The 27842-nt window shown below is 34.4% G+C and overlaps 1 protein-coding gene across 4 annotated transcripts; it reads left to right on the forward strand.

The window, feature by feature from the left end:
* c7a (complement component 7a) lies at positions 1 to 27739 on the forward strand. 4 transcript variants are annotated; one of them, XR_012384447.1, is made up of 19 exons: positions 1 to 70; positions 249 to 307; positions 3439 to 3541; positions 3650 to 3791; positions 7414 to 7567; positions 7682 to 7820; positions 8981 to 9124; positions 12679 to 12922; positions 13006 to 13122; positions 13287 to 13453; positions 14709 to 14937; positions 15632 to 15803; positions 18710 to 18797; positions 18888 to 19020; positions 20449 to 20637; positions 20746 to 20839; positions 22895 to 23079; positions 25684 to 26623; positions 27408 to 27739. XR_012384447.1 is itself a non-coding variant. In XM_685854.11 (18 exons), exons 1-18 carry the CDS (start codon positions 38 to 40, stop codon positions 25866 to 25868), a joined length of 2577 nt encoding a protein of 858 aa, XP_690946.4. In that variant the 5' UTR covers positions 1 to 37; the 3' UTR covers positions 25869 to 26810. The 4 variants fall into 4 exon arrangements, 2 of the variants coding, with proteins under 2 accessions (XP_690946.4, XP_009302346.1); XR_012384448.1 differs by having other exon boundaries at positions 20749 to 20839; XM_685854.11 differs by lacking the exon at positions 27408 to 27739 and having other exon boundaries at positions 25684 to 26810.
* The last annotated feature ends 103 nt before the right edge of the window (positions 27740 to 27842 follow it).

Genomic DNA, 27842 nt, shown 5'->3' on the forward strand with positions numbered 1-27842 from the left:
ATGTTGTGGACTGTATAGACAGACAGCTTGCAGAGAAATGTGCGTGCTGCTTCAGATTGCTACAATGAAGGTAAGCACTCTTGATTTTTCAACCAGTATCTAAAAAGTTCTGCATTATTTAAGCATGCATTGATTATGCTAACTCCAATGAGGCACTTTAGTGAAACTGTCAAGTTTAATGCAGTTTTACTCAAATGGTATTTTCATTCAGAACTGGTTTATTAGGAGAAAAACTTGTTTGTTCTCAGTGTGTGTTTCTGCATGGAGTTTTTCTTCTCTCACTGCTGTCTTCAGCTCCAATTACACAGTAAGTAACATTTTTGCATTTATTTTACTAAGTCTGTTGCTTTGTCTGTCCTTCCACTGTAGCTTTCCATATTGTTAAGGTTAAAAAGTGAATTTGAGCTTTGTATGAATCTGCTTGACAGCAAAATATATAGGCTGTCATTAAGGCTTACATAAAAAAGTACTCATAATATGAACTTTAATTTGAACACACTCACATGGTGCCATAGATTACATTAATACAATATGTTGAATTGTTCTCTAATATCTAAATAGAAAGTATCTGGGTTATAGGTAAGTGCCAAAATTCTCCAGAAATTGTTTTATTTGCTCATTTGTAACCACGGGAATTACCCATAGATTCAAAAGCTCAGTTTTGACCATATTTGGAACAGTCGTGAATATTAATGAGATATGATCTGATGCTTGCGAAACACTTGCGAAATAATCATACTTCAGTTGTCAAAAATTATTTTTTTAATGGATTTCTTTTTAAATGACATTCTTTGCAACTGAATGGGGTTTATTTTGGCTAGAAGGAATAAGTGAGCTATCTTTATGCCACCAGAGTAACCTAGTTTGCTTCTGAGTTGGAGACTAAATATAGGCTGAATTATAATTAATCCCAACAAAATGGGCAGACAGAGATATATTTTGGAGTTGTATTTTTTGTTTTATATGAAAACACAGGACATTAATATTAATAAACATTACTATGTTCTTCTCTATAAAAATGTGAATTTTATTGGTGCCTCTTTCACTCTAAACAAATAAACAGTAAAAGAAAATCACAGTAAGAGCTGACTGATATGACACAGTGCATAAACATGGATTTAACACTTGTAATGTGTATGTAACAATTTACTTGTGTTTGTCGCTTTTTTGCAACCATTTGCAGCAAATTTCTCACTATACACATTAAACTAACGAAAGATGAAGTTAAACTGACCTTAAAAGTCGAGTAAAGTGCTTTGAAATGTGCATTTTTTAAAAGTTTGGCGTAATCTCAAGTAAAAAATTAAGAGAAGGTGGGACACAGAGTAGGTCCTCCTCTTTAAATACAAAGCCAATTGCTTTTTGTTTGTATCACAGTTTTGCCAGTGAGAATGATTGAACTCAAGCACATCAAATGAAAAGCAAATGAGAAGGGAGCGGGGCATGTCAGATACTAGAGCATTTGATTGGACAAAATTTGATAAGAAACTAAAGTTTGAGGTGACATAAAAATGAAAAGAAAACATTGATCCATTTAGGTGATCTAACTGCACACTGTACATCTTCATTTTGTTTTGATAACACACTAGCTTATATATCCCTTAAGACTGAAATACTGATTCTAACATCTAAAAAACACTATTTTAATTTCATTGGATCTTTAAGCCTCTTTTAGAGGTGAAGGCTGAATAAATTTGTAATCTGCCTTTCCTGAATTCTGTAGTCTGATGATGATGATGATATTGATGTGTTCACTCTATGGCTGCATTACCTTATAGCTTTATAATGCTGGTCACATTTTTAAAATAAGAGTCCCACATACATAGTAAGCTCAGAAATGAAGAGAAAAATATCACTATTGTAGCTAGGAAACCTATTAATGAGCCCTTTTATTGCCAAAGTCTGTATTTTGTTCTTATTGGCCTGTTTTCCATCAGTATTTTACACTCATATTAAAAGGGTGGTGCAGAGTGTATTTTTAAAGCTTGGTTGTGTTTATAATATGTAAAACAATGTGTGCTCATGCTTCATTTTTAATTAGTGACAGTATTTTTTCATATACTTTGATAATATACTGCTATTCAGCTAACATGACACTGACTGTCAAATGTCCTAGTTCCTCTGAAAGCCAGCCCTCAAGAGGCTCTGATTGGTCAGGTAACATAATGTGCTGTGATTGGCTCCACATCACAGAGAAAAGTCACGCCTCTACTAGCAAGCACTTTGTCTCTGCTGTACAAATACTGTCAGTCAGTGTAACTGTTAGCTATATCAGTTTGAGCCTGAATAAGACAGAAAATGACAAGGACACAGCTGAACCTCACACCTGCTCTCTAAAATAATATTTGATAAGTGTCTTTTACTTATAATCAGAGTAAGCATGTGTAAGTAATACAAAACGTTCATATATTTTTGCGAGATCATTATCTGTATGTAGAATACATGGAAAGCAGCTGCATAGAGAGACACTGCATGCGATACAGGTTGTTGGCGTTCACAGGGGTTTGACGGATAAATATGAATTTGTAGCTAAATTGTTGGTGGTGCCAAACAGCATTTCCCATTGTTTACATCCCTGTTTATGTCCTCGCTACAACATACCGTTTATGCTAGAAACTGTGCATGTAATAGATCAATTTTAACAAATAAAAATACTTACAGGTTGTGGCTCACAACCCACAGCTTCTTCTATTATGGTTGGTGCCGCTTCTTCTTTGAGGAGTTTTTAGCAAAATCTAGCACTGAACTGGGAGAGATTCTGGAAGTTGTGCTTTGTCAAATGCTTGCTATATATTCTTTATAATTCTCTGGAACATAATTAAATTAAAATGTAAGCACTTCTCTCTTTTTGTCATGTCCTTTGGAAGACCAAATACAGAAACAAAAGAAGATCTGTGGAAATACCAGTGTTTGCACAGCATTCTGGCTTTTTCTGCTATAACATTACAGCGCCTCTGGCCACGCCCCTTTACCGCACTTGGTGTATGCGTATGGTGAATGCGCGTTACCTGAAGCATTTGTAATCTCATTAGTCTGGATGTTTTTTTTTATTCTTTTTGTAGTCCCCAAACTTTGTTCGCTGTAGTCTTTGCTAAGCTAACTTTGTAAAAGCTAATGTCTCCCTTTGCATTGAACTTTGAGCGTTTTACATTCAGAGATGCTGTTTATGTTCTCACAGCTACATTACACATTAACTAAAGTTTAAAAATGATATTGTAGTTGACCACCTCTTTATTTACATGAGAACGAGGAAACTGTATGTCATTTCCGTGTACTAAATTCTAAATTGAGCTATGCCTAGGTAAATTCAGATGTTCATTCTATGGCACATTTTAAGTTATCTAAATGTTTTGGGTAATTGTAATGAATTGCATAGTTTTTAGCTTGACTGTATTCTGCTGCTGATAACATGCTTTCATTGAGTTGCTCCTGAATCAGTGCAGGGTCACTTAGGTCCATCAGGTCAGCATCTGAACCTGTGCATTGCTTGTGGGGCTCCTGGTCCAGCTGGTCAGCCTGTGATCGCTGCTCCAAAACACAGGTGGGGACAGCGTTGATTTTTTGATCTGCTATTGGATACCATTGTTCATCATTTCTCATCTTTCTTGTGCAATTGTAAATTGTGTAATGATATGTGTGGTGATTGCAGACACAGATCCGCTTCGTAGCAGTCTTCTCTCAGTTTGGCGGTCAGCCTTGCACTGGAAGCTCAACTCGCACACAGACATGCATTTCGACTCAAGTCTGTCCCCTAGAGGAGGGATGCGGAGGACGCTTCCGATGCCAGTCTGGTAATTGTTTTGATATTTTTCTGTTTGTGTGTGTGTGTGTGTGTGTGTACGTGTTTTTGTGACATATCAGGACCTATGTCCTGTAACCTATGTAATGTACCCACTTTTTACAAAAATAAACGTGTGTGTGTGTTTAAAAGTAAATACACCCCAGGTTAATAACAATAATAATAATTACAATAATTCATTCATTTTCTTGTCGGCTTAGTCCTTTGATTAATCCATGGTCGCCACAGTGGAATGAACCTCCAACTTATCCAGCACGTTTTCACGTCTCAGTATCTACATTCAAAACAAACTCTGATATCCGAACCATTGCACTCACATGTACATACTACTACTACTACTACTACTACTACTACTAGTAATAATAATAATAATAATAATAATAATAATAATAATATCTTTTATTTATAGGCGCCTTCCAAAGCACTCAAGGACACCTTACAGCAGATCACAAGCACATCATAAAAATACAAGCAGTAAATATAACAATCAGCATAATATTAAACCAGCAAATCATTAAAAGCTATCCTTAACAAAAATGTATTTGTCTGAGATTTAAAATTGGAAATAGAGTCAACCTGCTGAATGTGCAAATGCATTGAATTCCATAACTTTGGTACTGTACAACTAAAAGTCCTACCACCAAATGACTTTATCTTAAAGTTTGTAACATAAGAATTCAGCTGAAGATAATCTCAGTGAGCACAAAGGAGTGTACAAATGAAGAAGATCAGAAAGATAGTAAGGGCCAAGCTATGAAAAGCTTTGTATGTTAAGAGGAGGATTTTGTATTGTATACAATAGTGAACAGGAAGTCAGTGTAGGTGAAAGAGAATTGAAGTTACAGTATATAATCAGAATTAAGCGAGCAGGTAACTATCCTAGCTGCTGAACTCTGAATTAACTTGTAGTCTATGACGTTGCTTGTCAGGGATGCCAGATAGGAGAGTTACAGTAATAAATCCGTGATGTAACCAAAGCATCTCTACTTTGTTGAGACGGTGAAGAGCGAAGTCTTGCAATGCTATGCAAATGAAAAAGGCAGAACGTGAGATATTACTATGAGAACCACACGAGAGCATGCTATCCAGTATAACCCCAAGTCTTTTTCACGTGGGTTGAGAAATGGACTGGGAAGTTACCAATAAACAGGGTAAAGGATTGAGCTTTGGATAAAACAGACTTAAAGCCAACCAGAAGGGCTTCAGTTTTACTGTCATTTAACTTTAAGAAATGATAAGTCATCTAATTATTAATCTTATGTAAACATTTAGCAAGGTCAGAAAGGGGGTGGGATATTGTTGGATTTGTGGAGATATAAACTTATGTATCATCTGCATAACAACAAAAATGTATGCTATAAGAACGAAATATATGACATAGAGGTAAGATATAAATAATAAATAAAAGTGGACCCAATACTGACCCTTGAAGAACACCATGAAGGACTGAAATTGGATCAGAGCATCTATTCTTTATCTACACAAACCAGAACCAGCGAAGTGCATTATCAGCTATTGCTATAGAAGCCAGTCATTCCATTAATTACATAATCTGAATTAATTTAGTGTACACTGCGCAAAAGTAGAAAACAGGAACAGGAATTTAGTCCATAAGTCAAACAAGAGAAAATTTAAACAAAATAGAAGAAATAAGAAAAAAAATAAATAAATAAAATATAAATAAATAAATAAAGAAAGAAAGAAAGAAAGAAAGAAAGAAAGAAAGAAAAAGAAAGAAAGCTCCGATTTCTCCCACAGTCCAAAGACTTGTGGTATTGGTGAATTGAAGAAGCTAAATTGAATAGTAGCTGTAAGGGCACCCGCTGTGTAAAACATATGCTGGATAAGTTGGCGATTCATTCCACTTTGGCAACCCCTGATGAATAAAGGGACTAAGCTGAAGGAAAATGAATGAACCCTTATAACCCTTTAACTGCGCCACCTAGAAAAAAAGCTATAGAAAAAATGTTTGGATTGCAATTCTTAACTCCTAAAGTTGCTAGTTAACACAATCAGTGCATTTTTTTAACACATCCCATAATTTCTAAAATATCAACCTCTACTTATATGATATGAAAACATTAGTTTTGCTTTTCTACGTGAAGTTTATTCATAAACTATTTTCGAGAGGAGCATGTGATTATGACTGAACACGGCTGGTTCTGCATTAGCATGCATGATCCACCAATCAGGCCATTTCTAACCCACTATAAAGAGCCAGGGTTTTTTCAATACAGTCATCTGCTATTTGAAGAATCCCCCCTTCCACCCCTACCTCTTCACCTTTCCCTCCATAGGGCAGCACCGTGGCCCAGTAACTAGCACTGTCGCCTCACAGCAAGAAAGTCACCGGTTCTAGTCATTTAACAGGCCGGTGGTCGTTTCTGTGTGTAGTTTGCATGTTCTTCCCGTGCTTGCGTGGGTTTTCCCCGGGTCCTCCGGTTTCCTCCCACATTCCAAAAACATGCACAACAAGTACAGTAAATTGATTAATCTAAATTTTGCACTACAGTTAATCTCTCACCATGCAGCATATCTTTTCATAGCATTAAATTTTTAGTCATCAGTTTTTATCAAGGGGGAGTTGTCGAGATCTACCTGAGCTCAAGGCTCCCCTCTCGCCCTCCAAATGGGAGGGAGCCCAGGGCTCAAGAACCTTTGAGCTCAGGGCTCCCTCCCGGGACAGCATGCCAAACTTGCTTATAATCAATCATCAGCTAAGTGCGAACTCTTGAAGTTTACCATAACGTGACAAATCAACCTTTTGGTTGAGCATGTTTTTAAAAAATTATTACAAACATACTAAATATTTGTCATGGCACAAAGTGACTTAGGGCTCTTAGATGGTACTATTAAAAAAAAAAAAAAATGCTTACCTTGCAAATTTTCCCCAAAAACAGTTCACATGTCAGGAGGGATTTCCTTGTTCTTTACTTCAATGGTAGAAGCAATGTTGTGACGAGTGCTGTTGATTGAGATAGTGACAACTAGTGAATTTTTTTGGTATAACATACTTCAACCAGATCAATTAGGCTCAATCAGGGTTAGTTAAGTTAGATACTCCTCTCCATAAGATATTCATTCATTCATTCATTCATTTTCTTGTCGGCTTAGTCCGGGGTTGCCACAGTGGAATGAACCGCCAACTTATCCAGCAAGTTTTTACGCAGCAGATACTCTTCCAGCCGCAACCCATCTCTAGGAAACATCCACACACACACTCATACACTACGGACAATTTAGCCTACCCAATTCACCTGTACCACATGTCTTTGGACTGTGGGGGAAACCGGAGCACCCGGAGGAAACCCACGCGAAGGCAGGAAGAACATGCAAACTCCACACAGAAACACCAACTGAGCCGAGGTTCGAACAAGCGACCCAGCAACCTTCTTGCTGTGAGGCGACAGCACTACCTACTGCGCCACTGCCTCGCCTCAATAAGATATAGTGAGTCAAAATATGGTCAACCATTTGGTCGAGCAGGCAGTTAATTGAAGGATGATTAATTTTTTTCTTCTTCTTAAATGTCACAGATTAAGTGCACTTGCAAATGTGTTTTACCTTTAAAATACGCATTGGATAGTTTATTTTTTTTCTCCTTTTCTTTTAAGGGAAATGTATCAGCCTGTCTCTGGTGTGCAATAGTGATCAGGATTGTGAGGATGGTTCAGATGAGCAGAGATGTGACAGTAAACCGATCTGTAAAATCTCTGAAAATACTAATCTGCAAAAACCTCCACCGAATGTAGAGATCACTGGTCAAGGGTGATGAGACCTAATAAAGTTATTTGTCTCATATTCAATACAAAAATGCATTTGTATACACTCTAAACCCTAGTGCATAAAGCCACTAAGATTGTGTGTATGTTTGCACTACAGGTTTGACGCGGCGAAGAGAGAAGCCAGAGGTACTGTCATCAACACTAAGAGCTTTGGGGGTCTGTGCCAAAAGACCTTCAGTGGAGACCACAAAGACTTTTATAGACTTCCTCAAAGTGTTCTCAGCTATTCTTTTCAAGCAAGTGAAATATTATCATTATCATAAAAAAAGTAATATAATGAAAATATGTTACATTTTAAATAATAAATTGGGCTTCAACTGTATACACTCACCGGTCATTTTATTAGGTACACCTGTCCAACTGCTTGTTCATACAAATTTCTATTTAGCCGATCACATGGCAGCGACTTAATGCATTTAGGCGTTTAGACACGGTCAAGACAATCTTCTGCAGTTCAAACATAGCATTAGAATGGGGAAGAAAGGTGATTTAAGTGACTTTGGATGAAGCATGGTTGTTGGTGCAAGACAAGCTGGTCTGAGTATTTCAGAAACTGCTGATCTTTTGGGATTTTCACACACAACCATCTCTTGGGTTTAGAGAGAAAAAGGTCAGAAAAAGAGAAAATATCCAGAAAAGCTGCAGTTTTGTGGGCACACACGCCTTTTTGATTCTAGAGGTCAGAGGACCTGAGTATTGTTGCTGACCATGTCCATCCCTTTATGACCTCAGTGTACCAATCTTCTGATAGCTACTTCCAAAGGGACAACGCACCATGTCATGCACCAGCGCGAATCATCTCAGAGTAGTTCCTTAAACATGACAATGAGTTCACTGTACTCAAATGGCCTCCATAGTCGCCAGACTCAATCTAATAGAGCACCTTTGGGATGTGGTGGAACGGGAGATTCAGATCATGGATGTGCAGCCGACAAATCATGCAGCAACTGCATGACGCTATCATGTCAATATGTACCAAAATCTCTGAAATATTCCCATTGTACCTTGTTGAATCTATGCCACGAAGGATTAGTTCTGAAGACAAAAGGGGCTCCAACACGGTACTAGTAAGGTGTACCTTAAAGTGGCCGGTGAGTGTGTATATTGGAAACACATTTTTCTATCATACAATTTCAAGTTAACATCTTGAAATTCTTACAATGTATTTTGAGTTCTTTTATGATTTTTATTATTCTGTTGTTCTGACTTCAGTTATACTGAGTTAACATTTAACAATTTGTTTTATTTCATACAATTTCAAATTAATGTCTAAAAACAGATTCCGACAAAGCCATCCATAAAAGAAAACTTGTCAGTAATTTTAGAGCAGAATCTTTCTGTAAACTTTTTCTTCCAGTTAGTTTAGCTTTAGTTTTCACTTGTTTTGTGTTTCCAGGTAACAGCAAAAAATGATTTTACAGATGAATCCTTTGCCAGTTCGTGGCACTACTTACACCACTATGAAAAACATGAAAAAACTACAGGCACAGACTATGGCCACGATGATTATGTCTTCCATGATGAACTGTCACAGTCAAAGGTACTGTATAATATTGATATGTACGTTCATTATTGCCTTATGTTAATTTATTCAATATCTCACAATTCATCCAGGATTAGGACTGAGCTCTGGTTATTTAACTACAACCCCAAATCAGAAAATGTTGGGACAGTATGAAATACACAAATAAAAAAAGAAAGTAGTGATTTCTAAATTTACTTTGACTTGCAGTCAACACAACAAACATTATTTAATGTGTTCCTCGTGATTTTTTTAATTTTTATTTTCAAAATAAACGCATATTCCAATTTTGGTTCTTGCAACACATTTAAAAAAAGTTGTAACAGTAAAGCATTTACCACTTTGTTATGTTGCCATTTCTTTTCACAACACTTAAAAGTTGTTTAGGGACTGAATACACCAAGTGATGAAGTGTTTTTGGTGTAATTTTTATCCCATTATTCCTACAAACAAGTCTTAATGTGAGCAACAGTATGGGGTCTTCGAAGTTGCATTTTGCACTTCAAAATGTGACACACATACTTTAATGGAGACAAGTCAGGCCTTCCTCCACAGCCAGGACTTTGTGCCGTATGCAACGTGTGGTTTTTCATTGTCTTGTTGAACCATGCAAAGCTTCTGAAAAAGAAGCCAGAATATTGTGCTCCAAAATATCTATGTACCTTACAGTATTAATGGTGCCATTACAGCCATGGCAGACACTGGCTTTTGGACTTGTTGCTGGTAACCGTCTGAATGATAATTTTCTTCTGTGGTCCAGAGCACACAGCATCCATTTCCTAAAAACCCGAAATACTGATTCATCTTACCAGAGTACACATTTACACTGTGTAATGGTCCATCCCTGATGCCTCTTAGCCCAGAGAAATCAACGGGGCTTCTGGACACTGGTAACATAGGGATTCCTTTTGGCACAGTACCGTTTTAACTGGCATTTGTGGACGTAACTAAGTATTGTGTTTCTTGAAAAAGGTTTGCCAAAGTAGTTTTGAGCCCATGTTGTGATGTCACTTATGGACAAATGACGATTATTGATGCTGTGCTGCCTGAGTGATCAGAGATCATGGCTGTTCAGCTTAGGCTTGCGCCATTGTCCTTTAAGCACTGGAATTCCTCCATAAAATTCCCGAAACGTTTCATTATTTTATGCACAGTTAAAGGTGAAATATCCAAATGTCTCCCTATGTTTCTTTGAGGAACATTGTTTTTAAACATTCCAATACATTTTGTATGTGTTACTTGCCAAACTGGTGAACCCTGGCCCATCTTTGTTCCCAAAGGACTAGACCTTTCATGGATGCTGCTTTCAAATCATAATTACAATTTACCTGAATACTAGCCCTAAATTGCTCCTGTCCCAACTTTGTTTGGATTGTGTTGCATTTTTTTAAACGAAACAGCTTTATGACAATACAACAATAATTGTGTAAAATTGTGTAAAAGTGAATTGACAGCAGTGCTGAGAGATAATGCAAACACACAGTATTTACATAATTACGATCAGATGATTCTTTACTGCTTATTTTTAAAGACATTTTGGTTCTGTTTCTTTTGTTTTTAAACTAGTGGTGTGGATTTGAGAAAATTTTCATCAACTTGCTTTTTACTTTTGTTTTTGAGATCGAACATAATATACTAACCGTCTAAATAGCAAAGTTAAGTCGAAATTAATTCAAATGTAATCAAATCAAAGAGATAAACAGAATCAGAAACAGAATTCACTCAAAAAATTATGTTTGCTGCTTGTTTAACCACTTATTTAAAATGAGTTGAGACAACACAATTCTTAAGTTGCTTTCGAGACAACCTAATTGTTTTTATGCTAAATCCACTTTTAAAATCCACCATAAACTTTTACCAAAAACAATTAGGTTAACTTAATCTATTTGTGTTGGGACAACATGAAGGAATCGAAACCCAGCATTTTAACAGTGTACTGCATAAAGAGTCAAAAGCACAATATTAAATAGTTGCTTACTTAAATATAAACAGCTATTATATTTTTATATAATATTATACAGTATTATATAACAATACATAAAATGGCTCAGAGATTAACTATGTTATGCATTAGCTATTGTTAAATTGAATCTTTTTTTTTTTTTTTTTTTATTGTTTTACTAGTTGGCCTTGGCTTTAAGACAATTAAAATATATGCCAGGTATCACATTTTCATAGCAGATAATGGGATATATGCACATCTAGGGCTTTTTTCAGCCACAAATAAACTCCCGTTGAAAGGTAATTGTGACTATTTTTCAATTTTATACAGTTCCTTTTACGGAATGTACATTGTAATGTAATCAAAATACCTTCAGTTAAATATATGTTAGCTTTCATTGAGTAGTTCAAGCATAAAAGGAGATGATAGACCATGTAAACTCTAGCGCCAACAGTGGCAGCAGAAATACATCTGAAAATTAAAATACATCTTTATATTTTAAGGAAATGGTGGGAAAAATGGAATTTAACACAGAGCTTGTTGTCCATTCTGAGACCCACTTTATATCATACATCTATTGAGCAGTGAAGATATATTTAAAGAAAGCATATTGTAAACATGGAAATTTTGTTATGGAAAGAAAATGGCTGTCTGAAAATTAAACGTCTGTGTTCATTTACCCATTGTTTTTACATCTTAAACATTTTTTTAGTTTGCATCTTAACAATCCAGATTTTTTCTTCTCCATTAGACAAAAGTTAAAGCATTATCTCCAAGTAATAAAATATTCAGAGATTGTTAAGTTTTTTATAAGTACCCACAATATTAGTATTGTGCATACTTATTTAGATTAGCTTAGATTAGATTAGATTATATTAGATTAAACTTTATTGTCATTACACATGTACAAGTACAATGCAACGAATGCAGTTTAGGTCTAACTAGCAGTGCTATAAGGTCTAATCAGCAGTGCAATAAAGTGCAGTTATAGAAAAACTATGGTGACATTTACAGATGGATGTACTATCAACATTATATATAGGTTGTATTAGCTATAAACAGAGATTTACAATAGACAAATAAATGTACAGGTTGCTGTTATTAATCAGACGTGTGCAGATAAATAAACATAATTACAGATGTATATGTGCAGTGGGTGTGTACATAATTACAAATGTCCATGTGCAGTGGGTATGTACAGTTCAAATAAGTAAATCAGTGTAATGTAGTGCAATGAATATGTGCACATTTTTAATGTGCAAATGTTAAATAGTGCAGTCAGTGAGGGGCAGACTTCAAGAGGGAGACAGCTCTGGGGAAAAAGCTGTTCCTCAGTCTGCTGGGTTTTTTCCGGGGGAGACTGTGCCTGCTAAAAGGCAGGAGTGAAAACAGTCTGTAAGCTGGGTGAAAGGTGTCCTTCAGAATACTGTGTGCTCGGCGCAGACAGTGTTTTCTCTGGATTTCCTCTATGACTGGCAGTGTATCATCAAAACATATTGTATTACAGAATACCTGCACATGTCAAGTTAACAACTACAGTCTCTTTATTTGCAGTGGCTTTCGATTATTTTGATATCATTGAGAGCAACACAAGCCAACCCATTGAAATAAAACTTTGTTCACTTTTCAGTCCAAAAATCTGATGATTATAAAGAGTGATGTGGAAGTGGGCCAGTTCAAGAATAAGGACCCAGAATATCTGCCACTTTCTGAAGACTTCTGGAAAGCTCTGGTGGCGCTGCCTGTTGTATATGATTATGCTGCCTACCGCAATGTGCTGGAGAGATTTGGCACCCATTATATTTCAGAAGGCTCTCTTGGGGGCCATTTTAAATTATACCTGATGGCCAGCGAAGATGTTATTTCTAAACTGAGTAAGTGTCACACTTGTTCATTTCACTCTAGATAAGTGTTTATTATCCTAAATCTGCCCATTGATTTATTACTTTTTACACAGAATCTGAGAAAAGAGACTATGAGGATTGCGTTGTAACAAGCCATTCAGTCATGTTTTTTATCCGGTGGTCCACAAAAACTTGCAAGACCGACACTATTGATGAAACCAAAACATTTTGTAAGTTATGTAGGACAAATAAAGCTAAATCAAACCATCAATTCTTGCTTCTAGTTTTAGGAGACAATGACACTAATTTGTGCATGAAAAATATTATTATTATTATGCAATATACACTATAGAGCAATGTATTATACTGATGTTCAATTCTGTGTCCCAAACAGATAAAAGCATACCAGAAAGTGATATGAAAACAGATATCATTGGTGGAGATCCTGGATTTATTGCAAAATTGTCAATGTTTTACAAATATGATGTAAAAGAGAATGCCAGGACTTTTTCCCAGTGGTCTGGATCACTGAAGTACTATCCACGCATCATCAAATCTAAGGTTTGGTTGTGAAAACAAATGTTAACATTTGGTAATTTTATACATAAGAGGTCGTTAACATAATAAAGAGTGTAATAAATTGATCATGAGATAAAATGCTAATGAAATACAGCATTTTTAGGACTTTTAACAGTTAAAAGTCAGTTACAACAGGACAAACTGACAGTGCTGTTTACCTGTTACACCTCATGTGCTTTATTCAGTGTTAAATGCTTATAACGTGAGTTTGAATGACATTTTACATGACATTTACTACTGAAAGCAGCAGCAGTTCACCTGAGATCTTGAAAAAAAATATAAACCATTTGAAATTAAACTTCAGAACTGCGATTTAAAACAAACACATTCAGCATGTGCATTCAATAATATTAAATAATTATAAACCTTACCAATTTGTGAGTGAGAGCATATTCTGTGCTTCTGAATGGCTGTATTTAAATTTCTGTCATGTTTCGTCTGGTACAAACAACCAAATTGCTTATCACTGCAAATCTTGTCACGCAGCGCGTTGTTATGACACGGGGTTACAATGTAACCTGCTCACCTAATGTTTACGTTCGTAATATTTACATTATTTGCTAATTAATAACCTCATGTGAAACTCTGAATCTGCTTCTCATTTTGGAGTCTGCTACTTTCCTCCGGAGGTCGCATTTCGGTCACAGACATATGCTTTGAGAACCTTTCAGAATGAATGAATAAAATATATATATATTTTTTTTCTAGCAAGGCAACCCAGGTAGCTGAAATATAATTAGCTAAACAGGCATTGGACAGGTTAAAAGAACCAAAACAAAAACAGCCGTTCCATAACAGAAAACACATTTTCAGAGCAGAGTTATGCTTTAGAATAGTCAAAAACGTATATACAGTGCCTTTAATTAATGGTTTGTTAATCATGACCTCAACAAAAGTGTTACCCAATAAATAAATAAGCAGAAGTAGCCAATGATAAGTACCAGTAGATACTAGTCACTAGCATGAAAAAAGACATTGCTGTGTTTTATAAATTTAATTTAAATGGCTTGCCACTATATCAGAGGATGAAGTCATCTTGAGTATTGTTGATCCATATTTAACAAAAAGCGCATGAAGTAATGTGACCTGTTTTCCATTATACATTTAAATAAAGAACCATTGAGTAGATCACTTGACTATTAACAAGCGTACAGGAGAAACAAGTATTATGATTTGCATGAAAATGTTGTATGAGAGTTGTTATGAGACTGAATGTGTAAATTTGTGATTTGTGCAGCTCAGATCTCTGCATGAACTGGTGAAAGAAGTGCCGTGTGCAGGGCTGAAAAGGTTTCTCTTAAAGCGTGCAATTGAGACGTACCTCACAGAGAAACACTCATGTCAATGCAGAGAATGCCAGAATAATGGGCTGCGTGTGCTGGATGGAAACGTCTGCAAGTGTGTGTGTAAACCGGGAACTAGTGGCCAAGCCTGCGAATATGGGACAGCATATGATGAACAGCCAGGTATTAAGTTATAGGAATTACAGTTGAGTCAGAATTATTGGCATTAAAACAAACACAATTTTATTTTGAATGTTTTTTTTTTTCCACTATACTTCAATATAACACCTTATTTAAAAACCCAAAAATCCAAAATTGTTGAAAAACATTTTTGCCTGCAATGTCTTGCCTTAAAAATCTTATATTACACAGTATATTTAGTTAACTACATGAGGGCAACTTATTTACACATTATTGGTGAATTACTTATCTCTCTTTCTTTCTTTCTTTCTTTCTTTCTTTCTTTCTTTCTTTCTTTCTTTCTTTCTTTCTTTCTTTCTTTCTTTCTTTCTTTCTTTCTTTCTTTTAGCTTTAAATATTTACACTACATTTAAATGACCATGCAAAAATCTTCGCCATAAATGATTTCGCCATTAATTATTTTCAATTTAGGGAACAAAGTCCTGCCTAAAAAGTTTTATTTGAATCAACTGAACTTTTATAGTCATCTCAACTTGACTCAATCAACTGACCTAAAATATAAATAAATAAAAAAACGTTGAAACCTAAAATTAATTGAAATTAACTGAATAAAATGAGTTGAAGTAACAAAAAAGTGTCAATGAATTTTAATAATGGATAAGGACAATAATTATGAAAGTTACTAAACACACAACCGATTGTTTGTAAAGGTGAATTTGTTGTGTTTGTGTTTCAGGAGTGATTCATGGAGACTGGGCCTGCTGGTCTTCATGGAGCAGCTGCAGTGGAGGACAGAAGAGTCGCAGACGCTCATGCACCCGTCCTGCTCCATCAGGTGGACGCGACTGCATTGGGAACACTGAAGAGAGGACAGCCTGTGAAGATGAAGAGGAATTAAACCACCTGCGGTGAGGAGGCTCTACAGCCAGTTCAACATGAATATAATGTAGGCTTATAACATCCTTAACATTATTAGTGGGCTATTATGTATAAACAAGGGGTGACAGCAACATAAAAAAAACATAAACGCCAGTAAAACTTTTACGAATCAAAAATAATGCAGTTATTAGCAACACAGGCTCGTTCTAAAAACTTAGTCCTATATATATGTTTCTGGAGATTGCAAATTATGTAGCTGCATTATGTAAGGCTTCATTTTTTTTTTAAATGAACGATATGGGTTGGTATGATGCCGTTCCTTTTTGTGCTTACCTACCTGACCACTTACCTCCGTATGAATGGCTTTCCCGCTTGTACAGTTTTCCAGTTTGTCCAGTAAGCTCTCTATGAAGGTCGACGGACTGGAGATGCATAGAGGGGTTGACCATGGCGGGGTTTGAGTCTGGTGAAGAACAGTTCCAGAAAGCGGGCAAGACAAAAACAGAAGCCAAAAAAATAAATAAAAATAATACTGAGAATGTGTAAAAATCAGATGAGGGCTTTTCTTTTTCTGCATTGCTTTTGAAAATTATTGGTTGGGTTTAGGGAAGTGGGTGGGCAGGTCAATCAATATAATTAGTTGGGTTTAGGGAAGGAGAAGGGTGGGTCAGTCAATCAAAAAATGTACACAGCGGCGTCTGGTGGATTCGCGAAAACAAAAACTGCAAAAAAAAAAATGTAGCTCCTGAGATTTTGCTCTCTCCAGAAGTGTATATAGAGGTACGTTTTCAGAATGAGCTTGGGTTGGTTGTTAGGGTAATGGTGTTGACAACAATTGTTATTTGACAACAGCAGACCTTGGAATGTTGCAACTGACCAAACAGATTACAGCATTTTAGAAAGCTATTCAAAATAGAAATACTTTTCAGATTTTATAAAGAATGTTTTCCAAATATAATGTGTGGAATCATTCTACAAATTAATAAATTCAAGAGAATGTAAAAATGGCATGCTTTTCCAAATATCTCCAAATAAATAAGTGATGTTTAACAGAGCAAGGACATTTAAAAAACAACAACTTGGTATTATATTTTTCCTCCGGAGAAGTCGTACTGAATTGAAGCTAGTTTAAAAACATATGCCAGAATAGTTGTTGGTTCATTCTGCTGTGGTGACCCCAGATTAATAAAGGGACTAAGCTGAAAAGAAAATGAATAAATTAATGTATTTTGATTAAATATACTGTAAGTAATTAGAGGCTCAATGTAAAAAAAAATTTCCCTGCTTTATGGTTTTGTGGAAACAGATCCGTTTTACTTTGTAGGATTATTTAATTCAAAATAACATGCGTTTAAAATACAATAACAACAAAGCAACTAAGTCCCTTGATTATTATGCAGGAATGAGAGTATACTTCCTGGCGAAATCGACCTAAAAAACAGCAACTTTTCATTTTCTATACAATTTTGTACACAAAGTAATAACAAAAGTGTCCAGATTTATTTGTTCATTCATTTTCTTTTCAGCTTAGTCTCTTTATTAATCTGGGGTCACCACAGCGGAATGAACCGTCAACTTATCCAGCACATGTTTTTATGCAGTGGATGCCCTTAAAGCCACAACCCATCTCTGGGAAACATCTATACACACTCACTCACACTTACACTACGGACAATTTAGCCTATCCAGTTCACCTGTACTGTAGTCTTTGGACTGTGGGGGAAACCGGAGCACCCGGAGGAAACCCACGCAAACACAGGGAGAACATGCAAACTTCAAACAGAAACGAAAACAGCAGCTGAGGCTCGAACTAGCAACCTTCTTGCTGTGAGGCGACACCACTACCTACTGCATCGCCAGTGTTAAGATTTAAATAGGACAAATTATCAAAACTTTTTTTTTTTTTTTTGCATTTTTTGAAGTGAGATGATAATGGTCTAATCCAATTCAAGGATTTATGCTAAGCTAAGCTAAGCTAAAAGTGTTCCCATCAGACCTAGGGCCTTATACATTTAAATTCAAACTCCAAACTTTCAGTTCTCATTCTTTGTGACATCAAGCAACTTCTCTGCACAAAGGATCATGGGTGCCTGAAGTGTTCATCAGTTGTACCCTTCAAAATCCTTCATTCCCAAGGGCCTTTCGAAGTGACCAGTTTTCAACTCTTCAGTTTGAAACAACACTTTAGTATGGTGGTCATTTTTTATTTTTATCTGGTGTCTTTCGAAGGTCTTTCGAATGACTATGAAGTCAGATTTTTTTTCTTTTTAAAATATTTCCCAAATGATGTTTAATAGAGCAAAGAAATTCACACAGTATGTCTGATAATATTTTATCTTGTGGAGAAAGTCTTATTTGTTTTATTTTTGCTAAAAGCAGTTTTTGATTTTTAAAAACATTTTAAACAGGTCAAAAGTATTAGCCCCTTTAAGCTTTTTTTTTTTTTTTTTTTTTTTTTTTTTGATCATCTACAGAACAAACTATTATGTTTAGAAATGTGTTGAAAAAATCTCTCTCTGTTAAACAGAAATTGTGGAAAAAATAAACAGGGGGGCTAATAATTCTGACTTCAACTATATTCCACTTGGAACCCACCTTGAATGTGCATGGGATCCTGCATGCACATAATTTCATACATCTGAATTATTTTGCACATACGCATATTTACAGCTTTGTTCGTATGCATGAACTAAATGCAAGTCTTTGTACATGAGGTCCCTGGAGATCGGCTGAATGGATTCAAAAGTGGTAAAACTCAACTGTTTAACTCTAGGGGATTTGTAAAATGAGCCTATTTCCAAAATAAAGTAAAGTGGTCCTTTAAGACTATTTTTAAGAGCATTTCTGAGACATTTCTGGGCTGTGAATGTTACTGTGCATCAACACTGCCACTGTGTGGAAACTCACTGACTTACTGATTCTGGCCTGTTTTCAGCTCAATGGAGCCTCACTGCTTTGATGATTCGATTAAACCCAGGGAAAGCTGTAAAACGCCGCCCTTCGTTCCTAATGGCTTTGTTTTGGTAATAATGATTATATGAAATGTTCTCTTTTCTGATGTAGTTAAATGTGTTTTTGTGTGTAACGATGTTATTCTCCTGTGCTAATTGCAGTATCCTAAAGATGTGTATCCGGTGGGCAGTAAGATTGAGTATACTTGTATCGAAGGCTATCATTTGATTGGCAATGCTATAGCTAAATGTCAAGAAGATCTGAACTGGCTGCAGTACCCAGTGGAGTGCAAGAGTAAGTGTGGAAATGAGGTTTTTGGATTGACACTTTCAGCGACTCCTGATTTTACTTTATTTGTTTTTTGGTGGTGTGTTTATTCAGTCAGTCAGTATTGAGGATTTTTAATATTTAAATTCTTCATTTATTATAAATCATGTAAATATTAAAATATAAAAATAGACAATATGATAAGTATAGGTTTAATATAATGGGTATAGTATTTTAAAACTTTTATAAATTATAAACAATCAGTATTATACATAATTACTGATTAATTCATCACCACTTTGAGATTTAATTTCAAATAATTCATATTTCAAACAATTGGTTAATTATACTAAACAATATATATATATATATATATATATAGGCATAAAATTATTATTTTTAAAATAAATAAAATATAAATAATAATGCAGTCTATTTTACATAATATACAGTCATTTTAATTGAAAGAAAATTAAAAATAGTGTTTCATAAACAATAAATTAATTAATTTAAATAATACTTATTATTGCTATATATTATATTACATTATTTAAAATAATCATGTTCTATGCATATATTTATTTATTTTATTTATTTGAGATAAATCTCAAAACTTTGAGATGTTTTTTTTCATAGGAATGTAATTTAAATATATATATAATAATTATAGTTTTGTAAGATGTATTTGATCATATATTAATCTAATATTTTAGTTTATTTGTAGTGTTTTAATATGTTTTAAAATGAGAAACCATACTTCAACCATTAAAACAGTTAATATTACAATAGACATGTTAATATATTAATGTAATTTATACTATTACAATACTGTTTCTATTTTCCATTGATGAGTCGAAGCTGGAAGGGCATTTGCTGCGTAAAAACATGCTGGATAAGTTGGCTGTTCATTCCGCTGTGGTGACCCCAGATAATTAAAGGGACTAAGCCGAAAAGAAAATGAATGAATAAATAACTTTATACACATACTGACAATATATAAATATATATTTGAAAAACCTAATTAATCATCAATGACAAATTTATTTGAGATCATATAATAATCTAAATATGGAATTATATTTAAATATTGTTTATCATTTTATTTGATATACTTTATATTATATCATTTAAATGTTTTATACATTTTATAACAATAAAAAGTGATATATATTGAAATTGTATTTATTTTTTTATAAAACAAAATATTAAAATTCTTGTTGTCTTAAATTTTTTAGTTGAATCAAAAAAGCTTTTTTAGTTATCTCAACTTAACTTTGCATAACTTAAAAAGTTTAGTTGAAACCCTATTAACTTATTAAGTTAAGGTAACATAAGGTACAAAAAAAATAAGGTAACAGGTAAAATTAAGTTAGCAAATTTGTTGTCATGACTTTTTGGTATATAATTTGTTTGTTTTTTTATAGTATATAAAACATATTGCTTTGCTGTCTGCAGAAACACAATGTGATCCTCCTCAGCTTCCTCCAGATGTCACCGCAAACCCCTGGAAACTGAACTATAACATCGGTGAAGCCATTGCTTTGTCCTGCCCTGAAGGCAAAGTCAAAGAAGGTCTGGATGAGATTCAGTGCAATGCTGGCCTTTCCTGGTCACCACAACCAAAAAACACCAAGTGTCTCACAGGTACAAAACTAACCCTAATCCATTTTTACAGCATTTACTCAACTGTAACATGAATGGGAAAATCATTGATGCATAATAATAATGTAAAGGAAATTACATTGTTCACAGCAGTTTTAAAGCCGACGGTTGTGCCAGTGAAATGCCAGCCATGGGAGAACCTGGCTAAGGACAAATGTGTGTGTAAAGTTCCTCACCAGTGCAAGTATGTTCACCAACACTAAACAGAGAAACATCTTTCTCTTAATTTTCTTTCATTTGAAGGGATTGTTCACCGAAAAAAATAAATAAAGGTCCTTTCATTATTTATTTAGATTCATTTGATGAAAACCTACTTGCTTGTCTCTGGTAAGAAGATGAAATGCTGGTAGCTGGGACCCATAGAATTTCATAATATTTTTTTTCGACTATGAAAATCAATAGATGCTGTCAACCAGCATTCTTTTTTAGTGTTAAACAGAAAGAAAGAAACTCAAATAGGTGTAAAAGTACATAAGGGAGAAAAAAAATTATGTGGTCATTTTTATTTTAGGCGACCCCTTTAATCATTTTAAGTTTACATTATCATTTTCTGCCCTAAATGTGACGACTCTGCCAAAACCTAAAAGTCCCAGAAAAATGCACATGCACATCTGGACAGACCATAGGTGGTGCTATAATAATAAAAAAAAAAATGTATGTATTTGTCTGTCCAAAGACATGAGGGACAGGTGAATTATGTAGGCTACATTGTCTGTAGTGTTTGAGTGGGGATGTTCCCCAGAGATGGGTTGTGGCTGGAAGGGCATCCACTGCGTAAAAACATGCTGGATAAGTTGGCGGTTCATTCCGTTGTGGCGACTCAGGATTAATAAAGGGACTAAGCCGAAAAGAGAATGAATGAATGAATGTTTCATATAGACACGTTGTATATAGTACAGACCATTTCAATATGGTAATGTCATTGGCCCTAGAATATTTCCTGCCTGTTATCATACAATATTATAACTGTAATAAGAGGCAATTCAATCATATTTTCACGTTAAAACAGCTGTCATAACATTGACATTCATATAGGAATGAAAAATATAAAACAGAACATACATTAGGACCATTACATTCCTCAAAATGGTCTCTTTAGTGGACACTGTATATAGTTCACAATAGACACAATGTTACTACAGTAAATGAATGGTACAGTGACACTGTTGGTTTAAGTAACAATTCACACCATTTACTAATAGCTTATTACCTGCTTATTATAAAGATATTAACTGTTTATAACTAGGATCTTATTTTACATCCATAATCCTACCCAATACCTACAGTTAACCAAACTACTAGTTTACTAATTATTGACAAAGACTATAGAACACACATGGCGTATCACTGATATACAGTGGTTTTGAATGTGGCAAAAATGTAAAGGTCAACATGGCGAATGAAGCCCCACACTTTCAGAAATAAAGGTACAAGAGTTGTCACTGGGGTGGTACTTTTTCAAAAGGTACAAATTTGTACCTAAAAGGTCCATATTAATACCTCAAAGGTACATATTAGTTCCTAAAAAGTACAAAAGTGTTAAATTTCTTAAATTTCTCAAAACTCTTAAATTTTTTTAGTACTAATATATACTTTTAAGGTACCAATATGGACCCTTTAAGTACAAATGTGTACCTTCTGAAAAGGTACCAACCCAGTGACAACTCATGTACCTTTATTTCTGAGAATGCACCTTCTAGTAGAGGAGTCAATCAGCGATCAATATAAACTGACGACTCTATGGGGGATAGTCCTAATATGAAATGTAATCATAAGCTTGGCACGCCATTTTGTAGAATTTGATGTTTCCCCATTCAGACAAAATGCCCAGGCATACTGCCTGAGAGGCTTTTCAAAGACGACCGCCTAGTGAAATGATTTGCCTTAAAGGGACTTTGTTATTAATAAGCAGCCAATTAGCAGAATACTGAAAATCTTAGCTAATGGTTTGTTAATAGAGTGAATTGTATATTAAAATAAAGTTTGACCTGGCTTTTGTTTTACAGGCATTAGGGAATATGGATGAGCCCTTTCTAATAGAACACAAACACATACTCATATTACTCATATTTACATATTACTAAAAAGGAGGCATTTCCCAGCAGACACTTATCAGTTTGATATCAAATAATTGTCAAGATTCGATCCATGACTTTCCATCAAGAGTTAACTTGGTGGATTGTGCTTGGATAAACGCTGTTATTGGCTGTACTGGTCTATTGTTTTCTGTCCTTCACAGGTCTTCTTTAGAGGTGTGTGTGACTGATGAGAAACGCGGTCGGACACAGAGGCTGAGTGTGTGTAAAGTACAGGCCATGCGGTGTCTGGGTCATCAGTACAGCCTCGCTGAAGACTCCGCCTGTCAGTGGACACAACCATCAACCAATAACTGTACACGCTGCACACTCGGAGAAACATGCGACGGTGAGAGGGACCAAAATAACCACACAACATAGCAGGATTTAAGTCAGTATGGGGTTAGGAACATAAGGTAGAGGGTTTTTTTCAGCTAAGAGTGGATGAACAAGAAATTCTATTGGGTTTAAAATATATTCAGAATATATCAGGACTCTTTTTATGTTTTTGAAAGAAGTCTCTTATGTTCGCCAAGACTAAATTTGTTTGATAGAGTAACAACATAAGTATTGTGAAATATTTTTAGAATCCGAAATACCGTAATTGTCTATTATTTGATCTCTGTGAAAAAATCCTGAGAAAAATGATATCATTTTTCAATTTATTTCTACATGTTTGAGTAATATGCAATTAAAAACAAACAAACACACATGCCGAAGACATTTCTTTCAATCTGAAAATAAAAAAGCTGTTTTTTGAATGAAATAACAAAATTGTGTTATGGTTTCTAGTGTGTTTATATTCTTTTAATACAATGGATGTAATTTTTTAACTTAGAATAGCTAAGAAATCAATATTTTGTGGAATAACCCGGATTTTCGAATACAACAAAAGAAGTAATGTAATATTCTGATAGGTTATTTTCTGAGGAAAAAATGTCTTATATGGCAGTGTATATGTGTATATATATTTGGAAAAAGTGTTAGCAGACCTTTATAAAAATAAATCAAATATTACAATTTTACTCAAACCCATACCTACATAATCCAGTCAATCCAGATTCTCTTAATTATTTCCATATTAGATTGCTTTCTGAAATATCACAATACTAAATACTGGATTAAAGATGCTGAAGAAAAAAAAATGTTTTGTCATCACAAGAATAAATACCAATTTAAAATATACATAAGCATAAAACAGCTATTGAAATTGATTATATTTTGCAGCAATACTTCAGTTTTTCATCAAATAAATGCAGTCTTAATGAGCATCAGAGACATATCAAAAACAAAATAAATATTTTTAAAATCTTTGACAATAGTAACTTAATAAAAAATAACATAAATAACACAACACGATAAAACATTTTACAACATAAATTATTAAACCAAATGTAAATGCGACATAATTTGTTGTTATCCATGTGTGTTGTTTTCAAAATTCACATTTTAAAGTGACTAAATTTCATCCAAAAATAATTAAGGTTTCTTCAAGTAATGATTGGAAACTGCCTTTTTTAAAGGGGTGGTCGACTACGATATCATATTTTAAACTTTAGTTGATAGGTAATGTAGAGGTGTGAATATAGACAACATCTCTGAATGTAATACGCTCAAAGTTCAATACAAAGGGAGACATTGGCTTTTTATTGTTAGCTTACAAAGCCTACAGTAAATAAAGTTTAGGGACTACAAAAATACATCCAAGTTATTGAGATCTCAAACACTTTAGGTTTTGTGTATTCACCACATGCACATACATTGTTATAGCAGAGAAAGCTAAATGCCATCTAAACGCTGCAATTTCCACAGAGCTTCTTCTGTTTCTGTATTTGGGCTTCCAAAGGACACAACACGAAGAGAGAAGTGTTTACAATTTAATTATGCTCCAGAGAATTATAAATATATATATATATATATATATAGCTAACATTTGACAAAGGACAGCTTCCAGAATCTCTCCCAGTTCAGTACTGGATTCGGCTAAAAACTCCTCAAAGAAGGAGCAGCTTCAATTACATTAGACAAAGCTGTGGATTGTGAGCCACAACCTGTTTTTTTTTTTATTTGTTGAAATTGAACAGTTACATGCATAGTTTCTAGTGTTAATAGTATGTTGTAGCAAGGGCGTAAACAAGAATGTAAACATGAGAAATGCTGTATGGCACATTTAACAATTTAGCTACAAATTCATATATATCCATAAATCCCTTTAAACACCCACAACCTTCACCAGCACTGCAGTGTCTCGCTTTGTGGCCATTTTTCCTGCGTTCTATCTCAAAAAACAAACTCACAAAATATATGTAAATGTTTCATATTACTTACACATGCTTATTCCGAATATATGTGAAAGACATGTAATACATTGAGTAAGATTTTGTTTGGTGAGAATTACACTCTGGACCACCCCTTTAAAACAAACAAACAAAAAAATAAATTAATGTTCCTGAGCGAACATGTGGCTTGAAAATGTAAAACTTTAAAATAACTGTATTCTGATATGTGTCTAGATCTGGACATGTAGCGGGCACATTGACATTAAAATTACATAAAAAAAAACTATTAAAAAATGTGAATCGATATGATGCCAGGCCACCAGATTATCGATACAAAAATTGCAAGAAAGGTTTTATTCATCTCAAAGCATCAATTCCAAATTTACACTGGAATTTGTATCCCTTGTATGTAAACTAAAGTGATATCAAAACAAATTCAAATTGAAATCTAAAAATGGGCTTAAAAATATATCAAAAATCAATCACAAGACATTCCTGTCATTTATCATTGATGCCAGTGTTAGATGTTTGATTTGACTGTTTTCACATGGTCGATTTGCATTTTTGGTGTGTTTTTTTTAATGTCGTTTTGACATTAAGGTGCTCGCTGGGATGTGGTTGGGAAAAGGTATATTATTCTGTAATGTTTGGCTGTAACAATTGTGTTGTTTCAGAGCAAACAAACAGCTGCCGTTGTAAGACGAGTGAGGATTGTTCATCTCCGGACACCTGGATCCACGTGTGTGTTAAGCAGGACAAAGCGTCTGCTCCAGTGACAATGACTGAGTGTGAGGTTGCCATGAGAAAGTGCAGAGGAGAAACCGTCCACATAGTCAGCATTCAGGCCTGCCAGTCATAAATGCAGAGCCTCACAGACCAATTAAACATTCAGACCACGCTTTATAGTGAAATCAGGGTGGCATTTCTGTATTCGCTTTCTTAGGCTTACAGAATATTAATTCAAAACACAATAAATATACTTTAGAAACAACAAAATGGTTTGACAGGTATACTTGATTGTGTTTCTTTTTTTATACAGAAAGTTTGGGCAGTAAAAGGATAACATCAGTTACATCTTTTTGTAGGACAATCCTCAGAGTCTGAGTACATGAATGGTTTGCAAGAGTGTAGTCAAAGACAACATGAATGTGGGCTTCCTAGTGAGTAATTGCTTTTACCCCCACTGGAAGCGCTTCAAAAATGACTACAGCTATTTAAATATGTCATGTCTTTTATTGTATAAAACATGATAATATGTTGAGCTTATATTAACAAAAAGAAAGCATCTTATATTAACAGACATTATTTCAACCATTTAAGAAAGAAAGAATTATACAAACAACTATAAAATGCAACTTATTTTTGGCTCTTGGCAACTTTTTGCAGTGCAGTCAACAACATTATTGGTCTGTTTTCCTGAAGACAAGTGTATGATAAAATGCTAGTTTTGACCATTTGTTTACACAACAGGGCTATTTTTGCGACCTGAAAATTAAATTGCTTTTAAACTTCAAGTATAATATAATATTACGATAATTATGGAGTCAATCTAGGGCCATATATACTTGCAAAATAAAAGAAAGTCCTTTACAGATAATTATGAGTTGGTTTATGGTTTTTTTTTTTTTTTTTTGGAGAAAAAAAAACTACAAAAAAGCAAAAACAAACAAATAAAGCAAAAACAAATAAATAAATGCAAATCTTCAAAAATTGCAAAGCTAAAATAAACTTTTGAGAAATAAAAATGAAATTTGCAAACAAAAAAAGAACTGCAAATAAAAATCATGCAGTGCAAAAAAAATAAATTAAAAAAAAATATATATATATATATTTGCAATTTTAAAAAAACTAAATATATTTGCAAAACATATTTATAGCATTGCCTTTACAAAACCTGTCCAGTCAGTTGCAATGCACATTTTGATTTGCTTTTTAGTCAACCACTATTTGCACTTCATATTTCTGCACGTTTCACCTTGTGGCCCTACTTGGGTATTTACTGTAGGCCTGGACCTGCCTCCATTAAAGCCATGTCATCACCTAGAGACACAGTATCACCGAGGTGGTCTACAGCTCAGTAGGTCTGGGCCTGACGTAAACGATAAAAGTTCCTTTGATTCCGCCCTTCTATCAAATCAAGGCCACAAAGTGAAATGCACAGAAACGTGAAGTGCAAATAATTATGTTGAGTTTTATTATTATTTTTTTTTTAGCAAATGTTATTTTTATTTCTCAAAACTTAATTTTAACAAAATTAATTTTTATTTTACATAATTTTTTTTTTTTTTTTTTTGCTTTGTGATTTTTGGAGATTTGGATTTATTTATTTATTTTTGCTCAATACTTTATTTTTTGTTTGCAAAACTTTCTTTTATTTTGCAAGTATATAAGGCCCTAGATTGGCTCTAAAGACACATTGATTACTGAGGCTTCAAAATATGTTTTTAGTTGTGCAAATATGGAATCAGCATAATTATGTGTGCGCGAGCACTTGGCACAATCTTGATTGTTTTTATCTTTACTCAGTCAAAACATTTTCATGTGTTTAGCCACGTAGTGCTTCAATACAAAGTAACATTGCCATCTACTGGCCTGGCATGCATAATACATCATTTGATGTGGATTTTGTATGCAGAACTTTTTGTGTGCAGAAATTTTTTTTTAAATGCTGTTTTAGTGCATTGTTGACATGTAAACAATGTACAGACAAAAATAAAGCTTAATAACATATCTTCTCCATCCTCAATTATTTGCATTCCCCCCTTCAAAAAAAAGTCTTTTAGTAGACTTGTTCTGGACATACTGAGCTCAGAGCAGTGTCACATTGAGCTAG

This window comes from Danio rerio, chromosome 8, assembly GCF_049306965.1.
Source record: "Danio rerio strain Tuebingen ecotype United States chromosome 8, GRCz12tu, whole genome shotgun sequence".
NCBI lineage: Eukaryota > Metazoa > Chordata > Actinopteri > Cypriniformes > Danionidae > Danio > Danio rerio.

What these genes read in the sequence shown, in the direction of transcription:
- c7a (XM_685854.11), top strand. Translation starts at nt 38, where the DNA reads ATGTGCGTGCTGCTTCAGATTGCTACAATGAAG. An exon ending in ACGCTTCCGATGCCAGTCTG is followed by an intron (nt 3,792 to 7,413) that starts GTAATTGTTTTG and finishes TTTTCTTTTAAG; the next exon opens with GGAAATGTATCAGCCTGTCT. An exon ending in ATGAACTGTCACAGTCAAAG is followed by an intron (nt 9,125 to 12,678) that starts GTACTGTATAAT and finishes TTCACTTTTCAG; the next exon opens with TCCAAAAATCTGATGATTAT.